The sequence below is a fragment of the Nasonia vitripennis genome (genome assembly GCF_009193385.2).
Source record: "Nasonia vitripennis strain AsymCx chromosome 3 unlocalized genomic scaffold, Nvit_psr_1.1 chr3_random0004, whole genome shotgun sequence".
NCBI classification, from domain to species: domain Eukaryota; kingdom Metazoa; phylum Arthropoda; class Insecta; order Hymenoptera; family Pteromalidae; genus Nasonia; species Nasonia vitripennis.
This window is the reverse complement of record NW_022279623.1, coordinates 2,081,152-2,109,143: the sequence shown is the minus strand read 5'-3', so window position 1 is coordinate 2,109,143 and position 27,992 is coordinate 2,081,152. Positions and strand designations below refer to the sequence as shown.

General features: G+C 39.8%; 2 protein-coding genes across 3 annotated transcripts; one reads left to right on the top strand and one right to left on the bottom strand.

The window, feature by feature from the left end:
* Nucleotides 1–8: 8 nt before the first annotated feature.
* On the top strand, nucleotides 9–3,668 carry LOC100118823 (tetratricopeptide repeat protein 5). Its single transcript, XM_001602658.6, has 9 exons — nucleotides 9–342; nucleotides 440–587; nucleotides 669–1,019; nucleotides 1,553–1,795; nucleotides 1,873–1,926; nucleotides 2,016–2,201; nucleotides 2,270–2,442; nucleotides 2,519–2,663; nucleotides 2,742–3,668. Exons 2-9 carry the CDS (start codon nucleotides 504–506, stop codon nucleotides 2,859–2,861), a joined length of 1,356 nt encoding a protein of 451 aa, XP_001602708.1. The 5' UTR covers nucleotides 9–342; nucleotides 440–503; the 3' UTR covers nucleotides 2,862–3,668.
* Nucleotides 2,958–27,992, bottom strand: LOC100118858 (torso-like protein). 2 transcript variants are annotated; one of them, XM_001602685.5, is made up of 4 exons: nucleotides 27,597–27,992; nucleotides 8,665–9,005; nucleotides 7,646–7,978; nucleotides 2,958–5,292 (listed from the first exon to the last, which is right to left on the bottom strand). In XM_001602685.5, exons 2-4 carry the CDS (start codon nucleotides 8,962–8,964, stop codon nucleotides 4,897–4,899), a joined length of 1,029 nt encoding a protein of 342 aa, XP_001602735.1. In that variant the 5' UTR covers nucleotides 8,965–9,005; nucleotides 27,597–27,992; the 3' UTR covers nucleotides 2,958–4,896. The 2 variants fall into 2 exon arrangements, with proteins under 2 accessions (XP_001602735.1, XP_008212094.1); XM_008213872.3 differs by lacking the exon at nucleotides 27,597–27,992 and adding an exon at nucleotides 17,214–17,567.

The following is a 27,992-nucleotide window of genomic DNA, read 5'->3' as shown; positions in this document are numbered from 1 at the left end:
CGTATATGAGCGGAGAGCAACCCCCCTGCACGCATATTATTCTGAGCACACTGACCGAGTGAGTAAGCTAATGACGTCACAATGGAGGTTAAGACCGCTTCACATGAGAGCTGTGGCTTTCGAAAAAAATATATATACTTACTTGCTGCGGTTCACATGAAAATCGACCAGTATTGTTTTAATATTCTATTTGACAGGTTCATAACCTAAAAGGGAAAGTTACTCCGGTAAAGAACTGATCTCAATTGATGTGATTGTTAAATATTATTGTTGATGTATAAAATAATTTACTTTGAAAGTTAATGCTTCTAGAAATGGTTAACGCGTTGGAGAGCAAAGCAGGTTTAACCTTTTGTTTGTTAAGAAATGCAAATATTCGTAAAACAAATTACAATATGCAATGAAAATATATTTTGAATCCCCTAATATTTATTTTCAGGATACAAATACCTTTTGAGATGATTAAGCTCATATTATGGTGTAAGTAAGAATCCTCGTGAAGGATGTCTGCTATTATCGACGATAAAGTTGTTGCTGGGGCACAGGATCCTAATGTGGTCAAAGAAAATCCAATTGTGATATTAACAGTATGACACTATTGTTTCTACCCAATACTAATTTCATCATCAATTACCATTGTAATTAACTTTCTCAAATTCACTTTACAGGATAAGGTAAAGTCACTTTACCTCTTTCGAGATCATTATTTTGAGAACCATTCAATAGAAAATGCCATAAATAAAAGCAAAGATGTAGAAGCAGAAATGAAAAATACTCTGGCCAAATTTGACGAATGTAAAGGATATGAGATTGATGGCTGCAGAGCAAAGTATTATTACCTTAAAGGTAAAACTTTGAACGTAGTAGATAAGTTTACACCTCAAGCAGAAGAACTTTTAAGTAAAGCAGTGAAACTTGAACCTAAATTAATAGAAGCTTGGAATGAGCTTGGAGAATGCTATTGGAAAAATGATGATATTCAACAGGCAAAAAATTGTTTTGTAGGTGCTTTACCTCATGTGAGTTTAATATTTTATATGCATTAATATTAAGTATCAAAATATATGATTTGCTTATTGTCGATTCAATAGTTTTTATAGCACGCTAACCTGAAAATCCCAACTTTATTGTCAATTTTGAGGTTGTTGTGCTATAAAATATCGTATGAGACTGTTGTGGGAGGTGTTTCGAAGCGAAGCGAGTGCGAAAAACCTTGAGCAAGGTAGAATACCATATCCCACACCAGTGTGATAATATACTATTATAGCACAGTGTGGCTAAAATCCACTGTTAAGTCACGCCTATCTGTGACTAAAGTAGTCCTTTTTTGCACCGTGTTTATCACACTCGCTACGCTTGAGCGCTAACCTCATGGTGCAAGTAAGGACTAATTTAGTTACGAATAGGCAAGACTTGCGGGTTTTAGCAGTCTGTGCTATAAAATTGTATAAGTATATATATATTGCGTTTAGCGTCGTGTAAAAAAGAACCATTTAAGTCAAGAATATCGTAATGTACTATTTTTTACTAAAGAAATATTTTTTATCAATAGGGAAAAAATAAGGTATCATTGCGAAACTTATCTATGGTACTTAGACAGGAAGCTGCTTTAACTTCAGAGCAAAAGATAAAAAATGTTCAACAAGGTGTCGAGTATGCTAAAGATGCAGTGAGTCTGGATCCATCTGATGGTACTTCTTGGGCTATTTTAGGAAATGCTTACTTGTCTTCCTTTTTTACAATAGCACAAAATCCTTCTATTCTGCGTCTTTGTATGTCAGCTTATGGACAAGCAGTAAGTATATATAATATTAATTTACATTGGCTATCTACTATTACAATTACAAATGCTTCTTTTCCTATTTTGTGTAGGAAAAGGATTTAACTGCCAAAAGTAATCCAGATTTGCATTACAACAAAGCCATGGTATGATACCTGTATTTTATTTATTAATGGTAAAAATGTCATGCATAGCAATTTTTTACTTTGAATCATTGTAAATATTTCTTTATCAGGCTCTAAAGTATCAAGAAGAATATAAGTTAGCCTTGGAGTCTTTTGAACAATCAAAGTTATTGGATCCTACATGGGATACACCTAAAGAAAAACAAGCAGAATTATTAAGATACCTTAATAATGTTCAATCTTCTATTAATTCAAATGGCAGTATTAAACCAAAAAAGTTGTTTCAAATGATTCAGGTGTGATATCTCAAAATATAATAAAACCTGTTAAGTCAATTTTTATCTAAAATTGATATAATTTACAGTCCTTGAATGAAAAGCATTTGGGACCATATAAAGGAGGATCTTATGCGTCAGGTGATAAGTCTGTGAAATTAGAATTGAGTTATTTGAAGGATTTAGTACGTGGCATTAATTTGGAAAAGGTAGTGTTTGGAAAAGTGGTATGTTGGATTCAAGATTCTGATTCAGTTCCTTTGTAAGTAAACTCTCAAGGATGTTTCGTATGTAAAAATACCGTATTTGAAGTAAAGCATTGTTTCTTTGAATTTTAGCGCATTTTGTATGGTGGATGAAGAAAAAACCTGCATGGCTGTGACTTTGTATAACTTAGCAAAAGGAAAGGGAGTTACGGTTGGAGATTCTGTTGCTATTCCTGAACCATTTTTAACACGTCACCAATTTTCCTACTTGGATAACGTAATTTCCATTTATATTATATTAAGAAATAATTTGTTAATTTTATTTCTCTACATGAATATCTGTATCTATTTTCAGAAATTTGATTTTAAATCCATCCGCGTAGAAACCCCAGTAGTTTTGGTTGTGAATGGAAGGAAATTAGGACGGGATCAACAAGCAAACGTGAAAATGTCAACTTTTAAGAAAAGTGATTGACAGTAAAACAATTATGAAAAAGCATTGACAAAATCAGTGAAACTTCTCGAAAAATTATGCGAAAATCGATTTAAGGAGAAAAGTGATAAGAAGTAATTCAGTTGAATGAAAAGTCATTATTTTTCTCCATAACATTCTTTATGTGTACATAAGTTGAAAGTTTGGGTAAGGCAATTTGAACGTCGATGCTTCGATCGAACTTTGGTCTCGGAGGATACTTTTTAACAGAAATCCTCAGCCATTATTTTCAGTGATTAATGTTGTCTCTCTATGTAAGATTTTCACAGCTTATTGACATACTCGTCAATTACTAGGCTTAACAAACATTTTGTACTTTAAACGCACATGCTTGTTGCGTTCATTTAACAGATCATTAGCATAATGTGCATTCTGTTAGAAAATTTTGACGAGGAAAATTATTTTTAAACAATCATTATTTTATCTAATGTTATGTACACATATATTTTACATAATATACTAAAAATCAACTATGAATAATCAATTTGTAATGAATAGATTTTTATATTTTGCTTAAAAAGCTTGTTCTTTATTTCCTCACCAGAATGTATAAATTCCTTCAGTTTGTGATCAGTTATCTCACTGAATTTGTAGGGTACCAAATTTTATTCAATATTTTCTCAACTAGTCAAAAATGCACAAGATCAAGAGTTTTCTAAATGTAAAGTAAGAATTTCCAAAATTAACTGTGTAAAGTTGTCAGAAAAGTAGACCTATGTGCCTATAGGTGATAAAACAGCTTACAAAACAAACGATATTGTATATTAAAGTGAACGCGTTGACGTTTGATTATTATTTTGATTTCAGCAGCCTTTCTCGAATAAGAGACACCAAAAGCAACTGTTTTCGTTGTCCCTAAAACGCATACAAAATTTGAATGTCAGTATTCAAAATCATAATCAAGTTGATTAAAAGTAAATACATCGTACGTGGAATCGTCTTTTCATCAACGTGAAAGACGTATCGTTTTCTGAGCTGTGTCAACCGAGCTTAAATACTCAATAATAGTTATTAATAATACGTATCATTGGTCGTTGATCGCCTAGGAAAAAGTTACATTTTTGTAAGAATATCTAAAAAGAAATAACTATAACATACACAGTAAAAATAGAAAAATTTGAGTCTAAAAATTATCTAAAAATGCTCGCGAGCGTCCGTGAGAATTTCATGTCTCCTTTGATACACACCAATAAGCGATCGTGATTGAAAGTAAACTCATACACGAAAAGACGTGAGAATTTTCCGGACGCTCGGTGAATAGAGTTCGTCAATTTCCATTACACTTGACTGGCACTGTTCGAAAGAAACGTAACGAAGCTATGTAGCGTAAAATCCTCTCGGTATTTGTGCCTCCCTGTAATTTCATTGTTTCGCGCGCTTCGCTGACGTAATGAGACTCGCGCAGTGCAACTGCGGCGATTCGCTGATTAGTGCGTATACAACAAATTTTCCGAAACTTAAAACGCAAAAAGTGCGCGTCGGCAGCGCAGAGCCGAAAGTGCCATGTGTCCTGGAGATAATACAGTATAGAAAAGATAGCCGGTGTCGCTCTGCGAGGGAAAGAGCGACAGAAGGAATATTACCGGCGTCGAAGAGCGTCGTGATAGTAGCATGATGTATACATTATACGCGAGGCTATAATGCATGTGTGATATATTAAAAACGTTTGTATAAAATGTTTGTCTACTAACGATTATACAATAAATACTTATTTATAACAATAACAGCGAAGTACACCCTCATGATCGCAGCGATGTTAACGCGCACGCACAGCGTATTGAAATCGTCGTCGTGCATATTGTATACTTGTTCAGTCTGTTCTCGAGCGAGTCGAAGTTGGAGACAGCAGAGGTAAAAATCGCTTACTATCGCAGAGTACGCAGAGGGTGTAGAAAAGAAAGAGGAAATAATCGGGCCTACTTTGCTCGCGCCATGAGCGTCGCGCCCGCTTGCGCGTGCGTGCAGCTTTGGTCCTGATAATTAAAGTTAGATTCTGCATTAGTCCGTCGAGATCAGATCACATGTTGACCTCCCAGAGCTTGAAGTAGTTGTCGATGACCTCGAGGAACCACTCGCGGCGTTTCGGCTCCTTGAAGAGCGGCGCGAGGGTCCGCATCTGCAGCTGGAGCAGCGCCTCGTTGCCCAGGAGCGAGTCCAGCTGGCGCAGCAGCGCGGCGTCTCCGTGGAGCTTCAGCAAGCTCGCGTACGTGAATATGTAGTACTGGAAGCGCAACCGCTCGACGGCCCAGGACTCGACCGAGCGATTGCCCGAGGCCGACTGTATGGCACCCATGTGTTCCGCGTACCACGGCGAGAAGTAGTTGCTCAGCTCCAGGCTCGACAGGTCCGCGACGCCTCGAGTCTTCAGCCGCTCCTTGATGCGCAGGTACACCTGCGGCGTATACACGAACACCTGGAAGACGAGGGGATTGTATACATTTTTTTGAATTCTCAGATTTGCATATAAAACTAAGGACGCGGAGATTCACTCCCAAGATACGGCGGATTTCCGTTATTCGCGTTCTCTAAGCTGGTCTGGATAATTATACTTTTCTTAGGAAAAAATTTACCCGTGGTGACACTGCCTTTGGGGAAAGTTGGACGACAAACAACCAGTTGTCTCTGAAATCTATTGAAGTCTCACGTTTTATTTTCGCAAGTTACTTCTGGTACTTGAAAATTTTGCAATCCGCTTGCGCTTGCAAGGCACATTGAAAAGCTTTCGCAACGGTTCGTTAAACATTTAGCTCTTACGTCTTTGTTTTTTTCCCGCTTTTGTTTATAAATAAACAATTATGCGGAACTTGTCGTTGCAATTAGAACAAGTCCAATAACAAACGGTAAAGATGTCTCCTGAGCTTGACAGTACATTTAATGAGATTTCAAAGTATTAAATACGAAAATCGTTTCGAAAATGCAAATTGCCTCGTACATAGATAATTGTATTTTTATCGGAGCTCGGAAAATGGCATTAATTATAGCCGCGCGCAGGCGATAACAATAGTGCAAATTGTTTTTTCCCGTGTGAATTTTCGGAGAATCGAATCATGGAAATAATAGCCGAGTTCAACGTTTTATCACGATCAATCAATCGAGCGCAATTATCAGACAGCTTTGTAAAATTGTGAAGCACTAAAACAGGAAGCTACCATCGGTGCGTAATTTTACCCTGTTATGTATGTACACGGCATCATAATAGCAGTACGAACCAAAGCGCGACATTAATTGAGCTTCATGTAATAACTCGTTTGAAGTTGCAAGGTTGTCTCGATGATTATTTGACTGTAAGTGCTGCGTAAAAGTTAGCTATAGAATCTGATGATTTTCAATTTTCTGTTTTCCCGTTGTAAATCTAATCGTTCTATTATTGCAAAATTAGAACAAAATTTTATTTTGAAAAAAGTGTTAGTGGGAATCAATATTATTTGAAAATAATTCAATTGTTCAAAAAGCGATAAAACAGTTTCGTCGATGAGCCTTAACTTGACGCGATTTCTCACGTCTTTACCCCGCAGCATTTCGGGCTGAGCTCTTATGCAACTTTTCCGTCGCCTACTTAAAAAGCGATGATGCAAACTATCACTGTAATCCACGTATACCAAGTGATAGTGCTAGCTTTGCATGTATGCGAGCGTTCGTGTAAATATGCACGCGTGTGTATGCCGTTTTCTGGACTTTCTATAATATTTTATTCCGCATAAGTGTACAGGCTAAACCAGATTTGCCAATTAAAATGAATCTATTCTTCAGATTTTAAATAGTGCAAGGAAGAAACTCACCTCGTGCATTTTTTAGCAATATATTTCATGCGCGGATTAACAAAATTCTTGTTAATAAAATCAGGTTAATTTATTTATTAAAACACTGAAACATAATAATCAAAGCATTAAGTATTACCTACCATCTGATATTAGCTTCTTTAAAGCGTTATTCATCACTTTTCGCAATGCAAATTTTATAACTGAAGCATAAGAAAAATTTAACTTCTCTTGGAGAACAGAAATGTCAAGGTTTCCTCTGATTGCTTATATAAATTGCTTATACTTTCACATTTCTATAATACTCGCGCTTGAAAACTTCGTTATAACTACATATACTATACATCCCGAATTAGAGTGTTAAAACTTAAACGGAATCCTCGATTCATTTTCGCAATATTTGGAGCAAAAATGATACAGGTCTAGACAACGTTTCTCAATGACAAAATTGCTCTCCCGACAAGGACAGTGTCTATAGAAGCAACGCGATCATCCACACAAGGTCGACAGATGCTTGTATTTAATTGATGCTAACTATCTCTGATGTTACACCGGCCAATCTTTGTTGAACATATGCACTTTGTTAACAGTCATAGAAATGAAATAAGAACATAACATCGTTTTCTTTTCATGATATTCTTTATAACGACGTCGTGTAAGTATTCAAACCGCTAAAGTACGGCCATAGTTACGCGTATAAAAGGCGTTTAAAAGTTTCAAGCGACAAGTCACGCTATACACAGAAGCGATCCCAAAGCTTTAAGCGCCTGAAAAAAGTACAAGTATGCGTTATTCCGGGAGGCGATGCGAGATAAGGCCGCATAATGCAGCTGCGCAGGGCATATAATAGCTCGTTAATGAAGCAATCGCAGCGTGCGGTGGCGACCCGTTAAAAGCTCCCCTGACGGCTGACGGCTGACGGACTCCCGCACACACACACACGCTATACTTCCTTATGAAGGCCGGCATCTCGAGAGCAAATCTCGGGAAGGTTAATTGGATTCCTACCTGGTAGAGCGAGTTGCCGGTTACGTAGCTGGCGATGTAGTGCGATCCGAAGTTCTTTATGAAGCGGATGACACTGGCGGTGTCGCCGATCGTCACGTTGTCGGCCTCCCGTGCGACGGCCTCGTCGAGGGCTAAGGCTTCGATGCCAGAGCCGGTGGCCAGTCGTTTGGACTCGCGGAAGCGCGCCACCCGCACGAGGACGTAGCAGTGGTCGCCGGTTATAAAGGACGAGTTGATGCCCAGGTGCCTGGCGATAGCGGCCCGAGACCAGCTGCCGGTGAAGGCCCGCCACGGCCTCTCCAGCCGCTCGAACGTGAAGTCTCGGAAGTAGGCCTTGAACAGAGAAACGAGCTGCAGTCAAGTTTAAGGTTGCAATTGCAAGAGCCGAAAATCGCTCGCCGAGAGAGCAGTGAAAGTCCGCTACGCCGACTGCGCCCTTTTTTCTCTCTCTCTCTCTCTCTCTCTCTCTCTCTCTCTCTCTCCCGACAAGGATGTTGCGAAGGACGCGTGCGTTTATAATAGCGCGGTGTGCACTCGAGAGAGAGAGAGAGAGAGAGAGAGAGAGAGAGAGAGAGAGAGAGAGAAGAGATCGTTGAACTTTCAGTAGATAAAGGACGAGTTGGCGGGACGTACGCGTTTCGATTGGAAATATCAATATTTCTGTGCTATAAAGAATCCACGTACTGTGGACCATTAATGGGAATGGATCGCGGTTAAATTTGTCCCACAAGTGTGCAAAAGGTGGTAAAAATATCAGATTTCACAGAGGTTTGGAACGTTTGTCAAATAAACGCGGGTATCGTTCTGGCACGTTTACGAATATTTTAGCTGCATGACAATTATTTCCACACAAAAGAGGATGAGCAAAAATAAAGATATATTGTATCCTGACTTATTTTGGTAGGGTTTTGGAAAATTTTGTAATCATTTCTATACGTTTAAAGATACGATTCCAATATACGAGACGAAACCGAGGGACTATTTAATATCAAGGTAAGGAAAGGAGACAGCTTTCATACCTGCAACAGCTGCCTGACATTGTCGCAGAACTCCATGTGAAAGTCGCCGTCGAAGACGACGGCGGCCTTGCTCTGCTTCGCCGGGGCCGTCTGGGGATTGCGGAAAACGTCGAGGGTCGGCTCGCGGAAGATCCAGGTGTCGCTGTCGTTGCGCGGTACCACCCGCATACTGATGCTCAGGTAGCCGTAGCGGCTAAACACGTTCACCGCACCGCCGAGACGAGGTTTCTGCTGCAGCGAGAACTGCAGCCTCGCGGCCAACGCCACGAGCAATAACAGCAGCCGCGTTCCCTTCCACATGGCTTTCTCTCTCGCTAGGCACCGCTGCTTTTTTCCTCGCTCTGCAACCATATAGTGAAGAAAAGATTGTTAACATTACAATTTTTTTTTTCTGGACAAGGTCGTGAAGCAAGGCTGAAATGTTTTTTTGTTCGTGTAATATAAGAGGCTTTGAGCGATGCACCTCGTGAGATGCAATGCACTTTAAGTAGTTTTTGTTTTTTTATTATAACTTTGTATGTTGAAAGGTGGTTGAATACAATTACTCCCATATATGTGGGTTCTTAATGATTGGCTAATATTCTTAATTATAGCTTGCTCAATTAAAATTTTTCTACTGTTTTCTAAACGTTTAAAATTATTTTCAACGTATTTTTAAAGTGATCCGAGAAGTCTCACGTTCCAGAAAATCTTTTAATTCGAGTACAATTATCAGCTTTGCGTAATTCGAAAGCTTATAACGAAACAATAAACTCGCGAATATCATTGTTCTTTTGTACACTGCATTTCTTTTCCTCATAGACGGTCGGTCAATATAGATACATCTACATCACTCCTGACTATACATTTCTCAAGCCTCTGTGTACTTTTATGAAAAAGGAAGCTCGCTCAATCTTTCCCAGTTCATATATAATAGCCCTGATGAATTATACAGCTAATTTAAAAACAAAATTGGATTATTATAGCGTAGCCTCGCGTCGCAGTGATCTCACAAGGACTATATTCACACCGTTACGGTAAAAATTATATAATTGCGCAATTAAATAAGTGTTCAAGATTCATACACCAAGTAATTATAACTATAATCATATCGGATGAGAACGTATACCACACGCAATATAACAGCATAATACACGTGAGATAGATTGAAGCGATTTAATATCGAAGTAATAAATGAAAAATTCCGATTTTCACATATGCCTTCGAGCTAACGATTTTTCGAAAAGCAATAAAAATAAAAGAGTCGAGCGCAACATCATCGCCAGTGAGAGAAAAAAGAGTCGAACCCAATTGCTCCTCGCGGGAGACGCGAGCGAGCAATATTGTTTCAGGTGCGGACCCGTGCGCGGCTCACGTGTTATTGGCATAACAGACGCGCTGCTGCCGCGCGCACCGCGAGTTCCCGGTACCATAACCGAGAGCACCTTTCATTGTACCGGCTATATGTAGGTCTAGGTGTGCCGTCGCGGCACACTGTAGTCGCTTCGTTACAGTGCATGACCATCGAGTCGTGGCCTTCATCCCCACTCGCTCGCGGGGAATCACATACACACACACGTATGCATACAGGAGAGGACGCTCGCTTTGCGCTTTTCGTACGTTTCTGGGATATTATATTTGTCGAGCGCGCGGTGACACTTATCGTGGGGAAAAAAAAAATATTGACTTGTTCAGGTAATTCATACTACACTGCGTTTTGCGCGAAGAGCGACACCTGATTGTCGCAAGTTGCGCGACGCCCGAGTTTCGTAGACTTTTCGCAAGGGAACCACGTTGTGTACTTGCTCGCGAGCTTGTTTTGATGAAATATGAGAGCTACACTCTGTGTGTGTGTGTGTGTGTGTGCGTGTGTGCCACACTTTCGGAGGCTTGCGTGCGGATGTTATCTTTACGCTTTGACCTGCGGTCAGTGTTGTTATATACGTACTAGCAATTAGACTACCTCTACACCCACTTGCGCTCAGGGTAATTTACGCGATTTTCATTTTCTTTTTTCCTTCGAGGATGTAAAAAATGAATTACGAGTAAGAGAGCGTCATTTTTTATTTTAACGGGAAGCTAATATGTCCTCGTAAAAGGACAAAGAAATATATCTGGCGATTTAATCAACATTTCAACGCAATTACGCCTGGCCCGAAACATTATTACGAAAACGAACGCAAGTGCGGTAATAAAATTATTATCGTCTCGCAGTATTTTTAATTTTAACGGGCCTGTGTTTTTAACTGTGTTTTCGTGTGAAAAGGACAGTAAATATAATCCGCCTTCTCTGTATAATACTATTATAATAATGCCGCGATTGGGAAATAAAATTTAAACGAAACATTTCAATTCGCGCATTCAATTTATCAAATAAATTAGCATCGTTGCAAAATTAAAATAATGGAGAAAAGAGAATGACGCAAGCGCCTGCGTGAAACTGGAGTATATTTTTGTGGTAATACGACTTGGCTTTTGGATCCGGAAAAGAAGGTTACACGAGCCACTGAGTCTTTACGAGTTGCACTATACAATCGCGATTCTTTGCATCCGTCCTTTTGAACAACGAAGAAACAGCATTTCTTTCAGGCTAGGAGCATTTTCCTTCCAACTCAATTTTGATGAACAATCGCCTACAGTTTGAATTCTTCAAACAAACAAGGCAGCTATGCTAATTTAAATCATCAGTCAGCCCAATTTCCAAACCAACTACATTTTGCACTTGAAACTCCGTGCTCAATGCTCTCGATGTCATTGATTCGTCATTTATTCGCGAAATTTCCAGAGCACACATGGACAGGATTACTATAATACGACCATTAATCACAATCAGATAACGCAGAGCATAATATCGATCATTAACGCAAGCATGCAGAGTCACTGAACATTCATTAGCGAGGAGCCAAAGAAAGAACCGCGGGAACGTTTAAGCCGAGGTGTTAAAAGAAAATTTCGCCGATCGTCGCTCAATAGGTAAAAGTTGGCTTTTGTAAAACTATGACAAGGCTGCGCCGTCAGTATGCTTCTTGTACTCTCGATTACACAAAAACAATGAACCGAGACAAGACAGAACGCGACGATAATTAAGGGCAGCTGCAGCGCGCGTGACGGACTTTTTATCGTCGCTTGACCTGACTTTGCGCGATGCAGGCTATGTTGCTTCTATGCAAACAAATCTGCTTGCGCTAATCTCGCCGATCTTGTACTAGATGGAATTTATTTTTCGTTGTTGTTGTTTGCAAAATTACCACTTATAGTAAACGACGATGATAAATTAATGCCAAGGCTCGCGAAGCGGAAAACTCGATTGTTCTCACGAGCATGATTTTCGCCTCCGATTCCGGGTAAACTATATTCCAATGAATAGAAGACAATGTTAGCGTAATTAATGCGTAAGTAATCACAGCGCACGGGGCTGCACTTGGCTCTTTAAATAAAAGTAAAATATCGCGCACGACTCGAGCTGCGCGTATAAAAGTACACAAAGGCGAAGGAATTGAATTTCCATGAAAAATGCTACCAACTTTTTTCTCTCTCTCTCTCTCTCTCTCTCTCTCTCTCTCTCTCGCTTTATATTGCTCGTAAATAAAAATTTCTTATTTAAGTTTGAAAATTCCAAAGAAACGCACGAAATATATCGCAAGCGAGCGCTCTCCTGCAGCCGCAGGCTTATAATAATGTCGCAATAAATATCAACCGCGAGAAAAAAAAAACATTAGAATTTTCGCTTTTTCTGTTTCTTCATTGAGTTAATTGAGGCTGAAAAAGTGGGACGAAGTAATCGGTGAAGGTTGAATGTGAAAATCATTGCGCTTAAGCTTAGCTGAAAAATATACGCGCGCGCGCGCACTGTGTTCCTTCGTCGCAGAAGAAGATGACTTCTCTTACTGAGAGACGACGACGACGACGGCTGTCATATAATTGTGCGACCGAGCGAAGGGGTATTCGACGATTCTCTCCTACCTGACAATGCGGTCAGGGTATTCATCTTCGTCTGCTGTGTCTCGGCTCGCCTGTGTATGATCACAGCCTTTTTCTCTGCCTCGGCGAGTGAGGGAATGCGTAATAGAAAAATAGAAGAGGCTAATAGCCGACTGCGTATGAATTTTACGCTCTAAAAAAGGAGAACCGCGAAATCCTATTGGTTTTGTGGCTAAAGGATGTATACACACTTTCTTGCGGTGTATTTTTAAATACGGCGGATTCTTTCGGTAATAAAACGTATAATTCGATTAATCCAGGGTGAATAATTTTTGTGAATCGATGATTATTTCCCACATAAATTCAAGTACCGTACACAAAAAATTAAAAATTAAAGAGCAATCCATTGTTCTGTCGATATTGCGACATCAAACGCCGATAGAATTTCATTAAAAAAATGCACTCCAGGCAATAACCCGAAGCGTGTAATTCGATTGTTTTCTATTATACTCGATCTATCCCCTCGCCGCATCGCGAGCGATTAGTCGCGACGATCATGCCGCCGCCAGATCGTCCCACTGACCTTTTGCAAGATATAACATCTCTCCTATACTATATAACGCGCTCACTTTGTTCGCGGAACGCTGCCGCCAATCATTCGGCGCGTCTCTCGTTCTCTCGCAAAATTACGATATCGCGCGCAGCGTGAAGCCTATGTACGCGATGAAAGCGCACCCACGCCGTATATATATACGCCGGGGGAAGAGATCGGCGTAACTTCGAGTCACGGAAATTATTCTATAACGTGTCCCAAATCCATTTTTCCCCCTTTGCGATGCTGCTGCTGCAGCGAGAGAGGGAGAGAGAGAGAGAGAGAGAGAGAGAGAGAGAGAGAGAGAGAGAGAGAGAGAGCGAGAGACACACGATACACTGCGTGCTGTGCACCTATATAGGTGGAGGTTGACGTCCTCGAAGACTCTTGGCTACGGCTAATTTTGTCGGTCCTCTCTCGTTATAGAGATATTAAAACTAAATTAGAAGAGAGAGCCAAGATTTTTCGGTGCGCTTCGCGGCGGGAATGCTGCTGCTGCGTGCTCTGAGAAATTTTCTAGAGTCCAAACATATCTTTTCTCTATGGGATAGCGTTATGGGGCGTTTGAGAATCTTCGGAAGAATTTCCGACGGCTATTTGAATATTCCACGTGCTATAAACGCTCGGTAACATTGAAATGTTATTTCATCGTAGGTTGAGTGTATCAGAATTCTAATTATGGCTTATACGTATTGCCGAATTTGCAATAACAAAAAATCAAAGCTAACTGACTGTAATCAATGCTGCATGGTACATTGTACATGTAACGTATCGTTAAATAATTTATTAATGGCTTCTGCGGACTCGATTATATACAGCTTTCTGCGATATTCGATCGAAAAACCGAACCCCGGAATTATCAAGCACATCATTGAAAAAATTAAACCTTCTGAAAGTATATACAAACATCTGTTTCCTCTCTCCGTAATTGTTATAATGAAATCTGATAACTTTTATATTCACGGTTCCAAGCGCATATAAAATCTGCGGAAAAGTAAAAGCATATCAAAGGAGCCAGCGCTACAGTTCACGCGTGTGGGCAGAACAAAAACAATGCGCTGAAAACGGCGCGTATGCACCGCAGAGGCAGTAAACTATATCAGTCGCGCGCGCGCGCAAGAACGGTTCCTTACATAAGCACATCAACATAAACCAAACGAGCCAAAAGTTTTTTCCCCTGATGCACTTTACTATATGCACCTCGTATACGCGAAACTCTCTCGAGAACAGCTGATACGCCAGACAAATTGTCTCAAAGACCATTTAATTCGAGGCGAGATTCCTCTCGTCCGGAAAAACTCGAGTTAGCGAGGATGACCAAATCGGTGCTCTATATGCCGCCGCAACGGAAGGAAAAGAAGGTGCGCGCGAGAGAAAAAAAATATAGCGCGCTCGCTTTCGATTGCTCGCGCACGGTTGCAGCTCTTCCTGCGGCGGTGCGCGGCAAAAGTAAACGCCACCGCGGAAGATACTCGTTTTTCAAGTTTAACCTCTGCGCGCGCATTGACATTATGTGCTCTCTCCGCGGGAGCGGCATGCTAGACGGATTAACTTTTTACCGTCGGGGTCCCCTCGTGGCCGCTCGCCATCGCTGCGCGACAGGTTCACTGGGTTCGCGAGTCGCTCGCGGAGAGTGATTTCGCGCGAATTAAATGCCAGCGGTGTACAGTGTTGCACGCAGGCATACCTAGTTAAACGAAGGTTTTACAAATCATGTTTGCATAGAGCTAATAAATTTAACATCGAAATTGCTCAACTATATCGTTCTGATTGCATCGTTATAATCGAGCTGTGCTTGCGGCATCGAGCCGCGTGCAGCTCTTATACAAAAAAAGGTCAGACGAACCAAAGGCAAAGGGTGTTTTGCGGCTCTTCCGGTTCCTATTAATTAATGCGTATACGGCTTTCCGCGTAATTGCCAACTGGTTGGGCTCGGGCATATCTATATACAGGCGTCTATATACAATATGTACGTGCTTTATGTATCGGCGACCTTATACGCGACGGCTTGTTTGGCGCGCGGGTTTTCACTTTCTTACACGTTATAAAGACGTGTATACATGTATATATCCGCTGCGATATATATATATATATATATATATATATATATGTATATGTGTGTATGTGTGTATATATAATGCTGTGCTCGAGCGCTGAACCGCAAGTCGCCGCAAGAGAAAGGAGAGGAGCCGCGCCGATTCGCGCCTGCTCTCCTAATGGAGTAGCTCCCCGCGACCAACAAGAGACTCGTGTCCTCGTGTGGTCGAGCCGATGCAAAAACCGGAGGTATTGGAGATAAATTAGCGTCTGATGGCGATTTAACCGGAGTGTGCTATGGAGTATAGACGTATGTATACTTGTAGCGAATGCTGCTACAGTGATTCCCAGCACTTGTAATTTCGTTTGAAAAATTATTACAGTGTTAAATTTACATTGATACGTGACAGCTGTTTGATGTAAAAGCGTATACAAGACACAGGCATTTTTGTGGGCTCAGTGAAAGATCTGTGTTTCTGCGTAGAAAGTACTCGGCCGTGTGCAGGTTTCGGACTTATCGAACGATCTGTAACAGGCTTTTGTCCATTTGCGTATGCAATTGAATGCATAATTGTCTATAGTTCCTGTATAAATGAGCTCCAATTTCATACTACAAAAAGACTTAACTATGTATACTCGTTGCTCTATATAGCCGTAGCTTTCTTCTTACGCAAGCTAAACGTATATGCTCATTTCCATTTCGAACCGTTCAAAATTAAAAAATTATATATAATAAATTATCGGTTTTTATAAGGATTTTTCACACTGAAATATACTCGATTTGGAATTTCAAAAATATAAAGCTATGTATTTGCGAATCTGAAACGTTCAACTGTACAGACACAGCTGCAGAAGCACCTAGCGCTAATCTAATGGATGAGTATAGAGTTTAATAATTATACATGCCCGTGTAGTGGTATATTTCCAACAGTCGACGTACGTTCCAAACAATTGAGCAGTGAAACAAAGTCATCGGAGCTATTATATATACTACAGCTGTGTACATAGGCTCGGCTGATGCGACGACTTGCAAATTCATCAAACGATCGAGCTAAACAAAAAATCTTCATTTACAAGTTGCGACAGTACAGACCGCAGCCTGTAGAGATTTTCTACCGCCGATAAACATAGCGGGCTTCTTATGTGTTATAAAGAACTCGTTCGCCTCTATCCTACAGCCGCGAGAGCGGCCGTGAATCCTTAATGAATTGGAAACAACAAAAGAGCGCGCGAATATTTCGAAACTCCGTAAAGCTGAGAGAGTTGACATTGGAGAGAGAATTTCGCAAAGCCGCGCGCGCGCGTCTTGAATTGAGATCAAACAAAAGCAAAATGCAAAAAATGGAGAGAGAAAGAGACTCGTGGCATGTACAGTAATAATTTATAGCAAAGCTCAATTAGACACGAGATGTATGACGAGGCCGATGAGCTGTGAGCGTGTGTGTCTGTGATGTAATAGAGTCAATTGAATCGGCAATGATTTCGACCGAGTATTTTCGCTCTTCGCTTTTACTCGAATTGAGTTCGCAAAATTTAGTTGAAAAGGAAGTTTTTTTTCGAGTGCTTCGAAGAAATGAGACGTTGCCCATGACAGTGCAGATTCACAGACTGGTCTACAAGGCGGAACTTGTGCAAAAATTACGAACCAAGCAAGAAGCGGTGAACCGAAAGAATATTTTTTTTGTCGTCTTCCTGATATAATTACAGTTTTTTTTTAATTTTACGTAAAAGTACAGATTAATCTTTTGTAAATGCAACCATTAAATACAGTTAATTCAACAAATACGTTGCTCATCAAATAGGTGAAATGTATAATTATATGATTATAATTCGTATTGAATTTTAACTGTCGAGCTCATACTGATGATATTTTCTCTGAAATAAATAGCACCAATCCGCTAATAATGGAAATAATTCAAAGCAGCCGCAACGGGTAAAAAGATGCGATGAAATATCATTGACGTCTGCGCTTGAAATAGCTTAGGAATATATTCTAAGACGTGATTATGAGAAATTTTACCTTATCGTTACTCTCGTTATTCGCGTTTTTTCATTCTGCGGTCAATGAACCGACACGCTTGGTTTTTTCCGCGGCAATCTGGGTAACTCTTATTGACGAAGGTCGGAAAAAATCCTTTCTGAATGTCGTATGATGTAAAAACAGGACGTCAGAGAAACAACTACGAGGTTATGGCTTCAGTCGTAAAATGGTAGGTAAGAGTAGTAGGTAACGCGGTTATCACGTATTCTGCGGAAATATCGTCAGTACGCATAAAAATAGTCAACGAGACTAGCATCTGCGACCGTATAGAATCATGTAGAAAAGGAAAATAAAGTTAAATCAATAACACAATTATAAAGTTATAAGTTCCCTATATACACTGCCAATAGTTAAAAAAGGATAACAATTGAAGTTGCTACGTTCAAGCTGTCGGAATACTTTGATGTTCTTTTTTCAATCGTTCTAAAGTTCTAAGACAATTTTTTTTCAATTTGTTTGTATTGTTGAGAATTTTAAAACCAAGCTTCTTTGCACTCATACATTTCTACTTTTTATTACTTTGCATATACTTAGATGATATCTCTTACAGTAAAAATTCGTGATGAGACTAAAAATGCTTTATAAATCGTATCCGCAATTGAAGCTTATGAATGCTAAATTATAAGAGTCCAGACAAACATCATTGTCATCTCTTAAGCGTACTTCGTTGAATGATGCAAATACAAAAGTTAAAATCAAAACTGTTAAAAAACTTAACAATAAGTTATCTATGATATTGTTTGGCAAATTTTGCATTTAATTGTAATAATTGCATATTTTTAAAAGTATTTTTTTATTGATTCCGAGTACTCGTGGTATAAAACTTATTAATTGCTATTGTTCACGAAAAAAACTACAATTATAATAGATGGAAATTCCAAGTAAATTCGAACTTGTTTGCTCGCGATTGAGCGGAGAAATCCATTAAATTAACATAATAGAGGCAAATATATTTAATAATCTACAGACTTCTTTATCTATAACATTTTTTACTGGCCCAAGCTAAAATAAAACAAAACTTTGATAACCAATTTTTTTAAATAATTCTTTTAACGATTCGTAATTAACGCGAACGTATATGACCATATTGTAATTAGCATTAAAGGTATTATCGCTCCATACATAACCATATAAACGGATTTATTCTGACTTTTAGTCTGTCAATAATTTAATTATGTATTTATATGTAAATCACGTTTTTCAATATGAAGTAATATATATATAAATTAAAGAGATTTTACAGCTGCAGCTGCATGTCGTTTATTTTTGTTGAAATTTGCTGAATACGAAATGTTGGAAGTAGGTTGAAATCGTAGTATTTATTTAAGAGACTTTATTTAAATAACACAGCCGAATTCGTACTACAGAGTTATTACAGAAACTTGTAACAAAAGAGCAAAATATAATTGTGACACTTTTTAGAGAATTAATAATAATACACTGAATAAACTTTATGTGAACAAAATAGAGAAAGCTTGTTGTGCTGCTGATGTGTTGGCTGGTCTGCGGTTCGTGAAGAAGTGAGGCCCTGTGCCTCTGCGTCTCTGCTGGGGGGGCGTCGCATCGGTGGTGGGTCGGGTGCAATAAAACCCAGGTAGCAACCCTCGGACCTCTGCTCCGCTCTTGTACAGCTATGAGCTGCGCGTGTGTGTGCGTATCGTTGTATGTGCGAGTATTTTCTCAACTCGAAATTATTTTAGTACAATAAAATTATAAGTACTTATATTGGGTCACTAAATATTTTATAAATGTATGAAGGATTTGCAATAAATGCAAAATTTTTCTTCAGAACGATATAGTATTACTCGTATTTTAGACAAATTTTTTAAGAATCACGATATCATGTGACGTCACGAATACGCAATTGCCGAATAAAAGGAAATTGTTGGTAAAAATAATTACTCTACAAATTAAGCATAAATTACAGGAGCAATTATTTTTGGGGTTTAAGTATCACAGAAGATTTTAAGAAATTGCCGCTACAAGCGAGTGCCTTGTGCATTATACACCGGATCACGCAGGTTTAGTCCATTTCCGGTGATCCCGAGCTCCCTCACCCGCGGCGTCAAGTGAGACATAAAGAGCCTCTCTTTCTCCCCTTTCCTTCCATGATACTAATTGTTGTGGGTCACTGACTGAGTGTGTATATATCCAGCCACTGCAACAAGTACTCGCACAAAGACTTTTAACACAAGCGCCTGATGCTAATGCCGCTTGAGCTTCATCGCGTGGAAAATATAATGCTTAGATAAACTGTTTGTAGATGACACGAGAGCGATTAAGCTTCTTTCGTCATGCATTTGCAAAAACGATGCTAAGTCGTTGTCATTGCAAATGTTTAAAAAATTGAGCAACTTTGATTCTATACCATATAGATAGTCGTATGGATTTTGATATCCAAACACTGTACAAATGTATTAAATTGCTATCAAAGTAATACATCATCTTCATATTTTTTTTCTACTTGTTCCTCAACATGAGTTAGAATTTCTTTACGTTTCGTGCTTAGTGATAAGTCCCGATAAAAATGTTCGAGAAGATGAGCAGTTTTATTTCTTTGGCTATATACATGATTGTACTCGTTACTCAATCCATGTTAAGCTTGATAAAACGACTGCATTCCAGCTAATCATTGAATTAAGTTGACATTTACAAGCTGACGTGTTCTAAAATTAAACGACTGCTGACAAATCTGTTGTGTCCGCATTTTGCCTCCCGTCAATGCGTATGAATATATAGTGTTTGGTAACGCGCGACGCATACTGCAGTTCTAGAGCAATTTTTGCACGCGCCAACAGTCCTGTTGACGCTATTATTATTAAAAAACTGGAATAAAGGTCATCAAAGTATTCTGATGCAAATTTTCAGTGTGAATTAGCACAACAATAATTTATTAAGTTAACGGTCCACGCGTGGCATTTACACACCTGTTTCACGGTCTCTCTACAGTTGCTTTCAGGTTTACTTCAAAACGCTGCAGTTAAACTCAAGTGTTTTACAAGCGAAGGACTACTTGAAAGAGAGTATGTAACGGCTAATAAAACACTTCCATTATCATTCGTGCGGTGTTTTCAAACAAAAGAGCTGCGAGACGACGTGCCACTGTTTTTGACGCAAATGCTTACAGCTATATAGTATTCACGCTTGATTGTTTGTTACCAAAATAAACTTGATTACCTAAGCTTTGCCCAATCAAAATTTATCTTTGCTCCAGAGGCGATACACTTATACCGTGCGAATAATAAAAAATAAAAAAATGCATTACAAAAACTAACGACGCACCTCTCGGTTTGAACTCCGAAAAACATGGAGACGCCAGAAGTGACTGTTGCAGCAGACACGGGCGTGAAATTTTGCATTCGCATTTTCGCAACAGCATTCACGAGTCGTCTCATTATAGAAGGCGAGAGTATACATTATATAGTTCCCAGCGCAGCGTAAAAGGACGATACTCTGCACGGGGAACTAATAGACGTGCGGTGTTTTTTCCATCAAAATTCAATAGTCACATTAGCTTACATCGGTGTGCACAGCGCGCGCAGTAAAGCCAGCCGAGCAGAAAAAGTAGAAGACGCAAAGGCGAACACGCCCGCCGCCTAATTGCAGCTTGCTCATCGTACCATAGTCGCCGAACAAAGGTATACGCGCGCGACGAGCAAAGCGCAACGCTCTCGGCCGCGCGGGTAAGTATAAGTATTGTATATAAGAATACTCGCTCGTGGGAAAAGCTGTATTGCTCGCAAGCACTGTCCGGGATGCACATATGTTCGCCGGATGAGAGTAGAGCTGGTCCGCGCGCGAGCCCGTGTAAGTATATACTTATAGTATATGTGTATAGGAGAGCGCGACGGAAATTGCAATTTCACACGTCGACACTGTGCGCTAATCGACTAATGCTGCTGCGTAATCGCTCGTGAGCGTCTTGATGTGCGCGAGAGCGAGCTAGACAGCTGCGGCGGCGTTGTGCATGCCCCGACGCAACGGACACGATAATGTTGATAAGAGGACAATTCCGGACTCGAGTTTCGAGAGCTTGCCGGATGAAACGCTCGATCTCGAGAGAGAGAGAGAGATGACTGCATTCACGGGCAATTCTACCTTGTTTGTTGCTGTCTGCTATTAGGCGCAGCTCGGATGCTCGTCATTTTACATGCGACTCGAGAGCTCTACGGATTTATCTTTTGACCTTTTATTCGGACTAGAGATCGATGCGCGTAGCGCTCGATTGATTTTGAAATAATAGTTTTGTGTGTGATGCGTTTTAATAGGCTCACTGACGGTCTGGGCCAGATAGCAAATTATTGAAAAGTTTCAAAAAGAATTTACTTTAAGGTATATATCGGTTCGATTTTTAATAATCAACGAATCCATACTACCTACTCAGTTGGAAAAATTTTGCTTGCTACTATAACATGCTTTGAATGTTGATGGTGCTAGTGAGCTTCGATATTTTGGATACGGAATGCTTTGCGGCGGTACAATTTTAATCAATATTTCAAATAGAATCGTACTATAAACTGTTAAAGTTTCTTTTTTAATGTATTTGTGAAAGAAACAGTATTTATGTTATAATTTATATAGCTGTCATTGGTTTTGTAATTTTAAAAATTGATTGTTATTTGCATGTAGGTTGTGTGAATAATAAAATAATTTAAAAGCAATGCAGTCTTTCCCACTTTTTAAATGCAAAAAATCATTTTTACATCGTATACTTATCAATATTTTTGATTTGATACTATCTGCGCTAGCCTGAAGTTTGAATTTCCAGCTATTAGACGTTTGTGAAATAAAATTTTGCATGAAAATACAGGATCCAGAGCAATGTGCGATCCGTTGACATACTATTTTATTTTGAATCATCGGGTTGGAACATCTGACGATGCAGAATGTGATTTAAACTGACGAAGCATAGAGTTTGCAAAATAATATATATATATATATATATATATATATATATATATATATATATATATATATATATATATATTACGCATTTTTAACGAGGTTAAATTAATAATGATGATTATTTCAGTATCATGTTTTTATATACATATATGAGTATTTCTATCTTTAAATCATGTAAAAACATTGTAGTTTACGTCCTTGTTAGATATACCATATAATATATGACATATTTGTGCCATCAACTTATCTGCAATGACTAGAAGCTCGCATGAAAATATTTTTCTTTCCAAAGCCATTGTTTGAACACATGCCATAACATTATGACCCAAACTCCTGGCTACAACGAAAAAAAATGGTCGATGTGTACGTATTTTATATAAAAACTCCGAAATACGTCCGGACAGTTGTAGCATGAGCAGTCTAAGTAGGTCCAACAAGGCAGTTTTAAGTTAGTGACATGCCTATTTATATAAAGGATTGCGCGAAAATATTGTTGAGGGTTTAAGAGAAGTATACCTAAGTATAAGTATGCGCCACCTATTGCCGCTATAGCCAAAGCATGCTTGCGATGCTGATGATATACACGATACAGGTATACCCACACCGCCTGCGTGCGACTGCCGATCTTCTTTCTCAGAACTATTTAAAAAAAGATTATATAGTTCTTCATTTTAACCTAATAAGAAACACGCGTAAAATACCTTTACCATAACAATTAAAATATTATATGCTAATAACAACCTGGTTTCATATTTGTTGTCAGCAGTATAACGCAAATAATAACAGTCGAAAACATATCATCCAGTCGAACCTTAGCTATAACAAAGAGATGTCAATTCGCTGGTTTTATATATGTATCAAATACAGTTTACTTTCTAGTTAGTTGGGTCACTGTCGACGTATCACTCAGCGGCCGGTCGTGTGTCATGTATAGCGCAATCGCCCCGCTATATATGAATAATTCAGAAAAATTTGTCCCTCGCATTGTAATTATAGTGACATTACGACACTTAACGTCCCGCATAAATGGATTCCCTATTTGTTACGCTTCGCAAACTTCTTCCTCCTTCCTTCCATTGTCTCCACTCTATTTCTTTTCTATTGTATTAGCTGTGCCTGTGCAATTCATTTATATGTTTGTTAAACTATAACATACATGAAGATTTGAGAAACAACTTGCAATAAATTCATCATGTTAATTAATTGGCGTGCATGTTTTCAATAAATTTATTAGAACAGAAAATTATTGGCTTATGATATATTCCCGGAAAACAAAGTAAATCTCAGCTTGAGCGTTGCACGAGTCTATTAAAATTAGATTTTATTTTAATGAATTCATTAACTATCTGCTTTAAAGTCACCTTAGTTAAATAAATTAGAAAAAGTTTATGCAGTTCGAAGTTAACTTTTTGAATCTGGACAACGAATAAAATTAACGTGTTAAACCGCGCTGGTCTATTGCGCAATCGTGAGAAAAACCGGTTATGTCTCGTCACACTTCTTGCATTATTTTGACCGAGAGTCTATGTACTCAAAGCGAGTCTTCTACTTTAAGCGAGATCTGTATAAAACTTTTCCGTTATTGAATTCGTTAATATATTTGGCAATAATTTTCCCACTTATTTCGATATTTGCACAGATTTGCTTCAGCAAACGCGGTTATTATTTTTTGTCTCAACTATAAAAATGAAGTTCACGAGGTATCAGAATTCTTTATTCACACGTTTTTATGCAATAATCAATCATTTTAAACATCAAATCATATTTATAAGGCGCATACATAATCCAAAGGGAAGAACGTCTTAAAAAATAATAACAAGTTGAATCAAGAAAAACTAAATTAATCCACTTTGCAATATAGCCGTGACAAACAAACAGTTATGAAAATATCCAGTCAGGAGATTACCTTGTATACGTATATGCGTGGAAAGCTTTATTCGCCCACGAAAACATATTTCAGGACGCTTATATTTATGAAACAAACAAGCAGGTGAGCATCAGTGCAGGAGATGAGAAAAAACATAATTCGCACGCACTGCATTGCGGAGAAACGCGAGGTCGGTAATCCTCATACTTCTGCCACTGCTTTAACATTATTGTTGCCAAATAATCCGCGCCTCCCTTGTTATTTAATGCCGCAGAACGCACGACTTCTCGGAAGGCGCATAGTCGGTGTTTCAGCGTTTGCTCAATGCAACGGACATCTGTCAACCGTGACTTTCTTCGCGCTCGGCATCTGTCTTCTCGTCGCGTGAAAATGTTTCGTAGATTACGATTTTAGCATCTCCTTTTTAGCGTGCAATCGCACGAAGCGCTTGATTTTTAACTTTTATGCAACGAGATAGTATGCATTCGTAATTGAAATCGCATCTCTGAATTATTGGACGCCATTTGCGCGAGTGATGTAAGCCGTTAAAATTTCAATGCAAGTGGCAATAATTTTAATGAACAATTAGGATAATTCAGCAGCTATGCGCCCAAATTTTATTGAATTCCAAAAGCTAAATCTATTACATTTGGACGTCGAAATTGACAACCCATATTATAGAATGCTACTATAAAACCATACAATTTTGCAACTGTAATAACCTATTGCAGGGATTTGCAAATCGCTCGCAATCCCGCTAATCTGCTAAATTAAAAAAAAATGTAGTGCCTCGAGTTGCTCAAAGTCGCGAGTTGACCTAGTGGTGACAATAATTGTTATTGCCTTCGTGTGTGCGTGCGTGCAATGCTCGCGAATTTTTCCTCGCTGTCGGTACCGTTTCGATTTTTTTTTTCACTTTCCGATAGACCGAGCGGAGTAACATGCATGTTTCAATGTTGACAGTTCGCTTTGCCAGCGCGAGCGCAACACACCGCGACATAAGCAACGTCGGCGGACTTTCTTTCGACTGTGCTATATCATTGCAACGACTTTACGACTCACTGCTGTGCCTTGACACGCTTCTCGTGATCATCGAATTCGGAAGGCTTAGGCCGAGCTGTGATTCATTTTTTTTTTACTGTTTTTAGTATTTGTCTGGAAGCCTATAAGTAGACGATTAGATCACGTAATTAACGGCCCAAATTTGTTCTTCGGAATCGCAGAAAGCCCGAGTAGTACAAAACAAAACAATTTTGGACTGGCCTTTCCCCCATCGCTTGAACTTTTCATGTCTTCAGTCTCCGTCTAACAACGATAGGTGGCGCATAGGTACTTTTCTCTATCCACTCATCAAAAACTGTTCTTTGAGTATAGATATGGAAGTGTACCACCGATGTCAAAGCTGCCTTCTTGGGCCTACTGTACTTGGGTTATGCTTATGCTGTAACTGCCTGCGTCTACTACTATTACGCTTAATTCCGGCTTATCGTTGCTGTATCTTAAATGATAATCTGTTATTAAATGCATAAAAGAACTTGGTTCTGTTCAAATATAAATTAGCCAGGCAATTGTGCGCGAGAAGTGGAAGAGAAGAGAAGCAGCTTTATAAACAGCGCAGAAAACTGAGTCGTATGGCGAGCGCTTTGTATAGCATATTTACAGTCTCTGTTTGTTTATTCGCGTTAAGATAGCTGATCCGCGAAGTGAAATTTTCATCCGGTGAATCACTCGCAGCATTAATGCAGGTGTGCGCCTTATTTTAGCTTCATATTTAAAATTGAAATATCATCTTCGCGCGGGAAATGCTAAAGGATCAGAATATGAAAAAACGGTTATGTAAATTCGATGCGCATGTTTACCGAGTTTCAAAAAAATGTTCTTCATAATCTCGCATCCCCTCACACACGACGAAGACGACGACGACGACGAAGAAGCTCGCTTGGCAAGTGTTTGTCTGCCAAAAAAACTAACAACGTTTCAATGGCAATAATTACGGAGCAAGACAGGAGCCGGTGCGCGTCAGGGATGCAAAATCAGCGCAGCCGAGCAGAAAACGAAGAGGAGCAGCGGCCAAACAGGAAGAGGAAGTGAGCCTAGAGCCGGAACATCGGAGAAAGAAGAGGAACGCGCACATAACGCGGCTGCGGCGGCGGCCAAGAGCCAATGGCACTTTTAAGAGCTGCTTCGTCAATTAAACAAGAAAATGTGGCAAACGAGTTTCGCAATGCGCGCCAGGTGCTATGGAGAGTGCATTTAAGGTCATTACTCGGTGCGTATCAAGGACGCCCCGCTAAATGCTCGCGCGCGCGCGCGCGGGCCGTTTATAACGCTTATACATGCAGCGTGCAGGATACACGTGCGCGCGAGCACTTGGTTTCAGAATATGATTCCGCTATATACAGCTGCGGAGACTTGACTCTTTTGTGTATCGCATAATATTATAGTCTCCGTCTGACTGTCCGCGCGAGAAAGGACAGTGAGTTTATACAACGCTCTCGCGCGCGCGGGAGAATACCGGGAATCGGATTAATGCTGTGCGCAGGTGCAAATTTGTCATGTAAAAAGCACGTGGTCTTGTGTTAAAGGAATTGTCGTTTATCCGTCTCTGTCTCTCGAGACGACTAGCTTGAGCTTCTTGTGTCTGTATGTCGCTGTGTGCGCAAATGTGTGTACGCGTGAGAGAGCAGGTAAATTGTTCGCCGTTGTATTTTCGGACTTTGTTCCCCTGATACGTACACGTAATTGTTCTGTGAGAAATTATTTTCTATTATTCCGTTGCGCCGCCGCCACCGCGAGATTATGCTGTCCGCGTTTAAATATTACGACTGCGTTTTTTCGCTGATCGCGGTGTTTTTCACTGCGATTTGACTCTTTTATGAGAGTATCTAACGACGATACGTTAATAAGATACAATCAATAGAGCTAGTATAATTTATGGATTATATGCATCTAAAAATATTAAATTTCGAAATTCGCGCGCAGTTACACGCATATACGAATTCGATTTCAGATTGTTCCCGGATTAAGGCGTTTCCAAAATCGAGGTCACAAGAAAAAACACAAAAGACATGATTTACGCAACGAATAAATCTCGCATACTGCAGTGCAGAGTTCAAGAAAATATAGATTTTCGTAATTTTATTTATTCGAATATAACTTGATACCCGTAGTGCAGAAGTAATAAAGTCTCTCAAAAGTAAGAGTGGTCTGGAGTCGTGCTAGGCAGCATAATTTATGCAATAAAACCGTTCGAGCCGATGATAACATTATTTTACAGTCACGCCAAGAGCGCGGGAGCGCACGAGCTGCTCTGCTATTCCAAAGGCATTTTTTTTCCTTCGCGTAACCGAAGAGGCCTGATCATTTTTTCAATTAATACTCCTTACACACTTTCTTTAAGCAGCCCGGTAAGAGCCGTAAACGTGCGATCATACGTAACATACAGGAACCGCTTCAACTTTCATCGAAGCAGAGCTTTTTTCAAACTTGAAATGTAACGTTGAAATGCTCTTATATCGCCGCGAGATAACGCGCGCGTTTCCAGCACACTTAAAATAGCCAAAAGTGAAGAAAAAGAATGAAAGGCTCACCTCGAATTCAAAATCACCACCGCGATCACATGTCTCCCGCTCCAGCGATTCTCGAATCACAGCCTCTCGACATCGCCTACCGCAATGAGCGCAGAGCACCTTTAGCGAGTCATATCCCAGCCAGCAGGCATATATATATATATATATATATATATATATCACTCGTGCGTCTGCTCCTCGGCACCAAATTATAAATCAAAAGAGGAACAGTATGCGCTCACTCTCCGCAACACACTCGCGAAAAGAATCCGGCCTTTGCGAAACCGGCGCGCGTCAGTGGCAAGAGGAAAGGAAAAAACGACGAAACGAGCCGAGTGCGAGCGCCTCTCTCGCTGCTACGCGCGCAGTGCGACCGTGCGGACCGGCTGCGAGTGCCGGACTGACGGCGCGCGCGCG

Bases quoted from the DNA above. Each gene is read 5' to 3' on its own strand.
- LOC100118858 (XM_001602685.5), bottom strand. From the start codon at position 8,964: ATGTGGAAGGGAACGCGGCTGCTGTTATTGCTCGTGGCGTTGGCCGCG. The intron at 7,979-8,664 runs GTATGAAAGCTG...TCTCTGTTCAAG, and splicing joins ATGTCAGGCAGCTGTTGCAG to GCCTACTTCCGAGACTTCAC. The intron at 5,293-7,645 runs GTAGGAATCCAA...CTCGTCTTCCAG, and splicing joins CCGGCAACTCGCTCTACCAG to GTGTTCGTGTATACGCCGCA.
- LOC100118823 (XM_001602658.6), top strand. From the start codon at position 504: ATGTCTGCTATTATCGACGATAAAGTTGTTGCTGGGGCACAGGATCCT. The intron at 1,020-1,552 runs GTGAGTTTAATA...TTTTATCAATAG, and splicing joins TTGTAGGTGCTTTACCTCAT to GGAAAAAATAAGGTATCATT. The intron at 2,664-2,741 runs GTAATTTCCATT...ATCTATTTTCAG, and splicing joins AATTTTCCTACTTGGATAAC to AAATTTGATTTTAAATCCAT.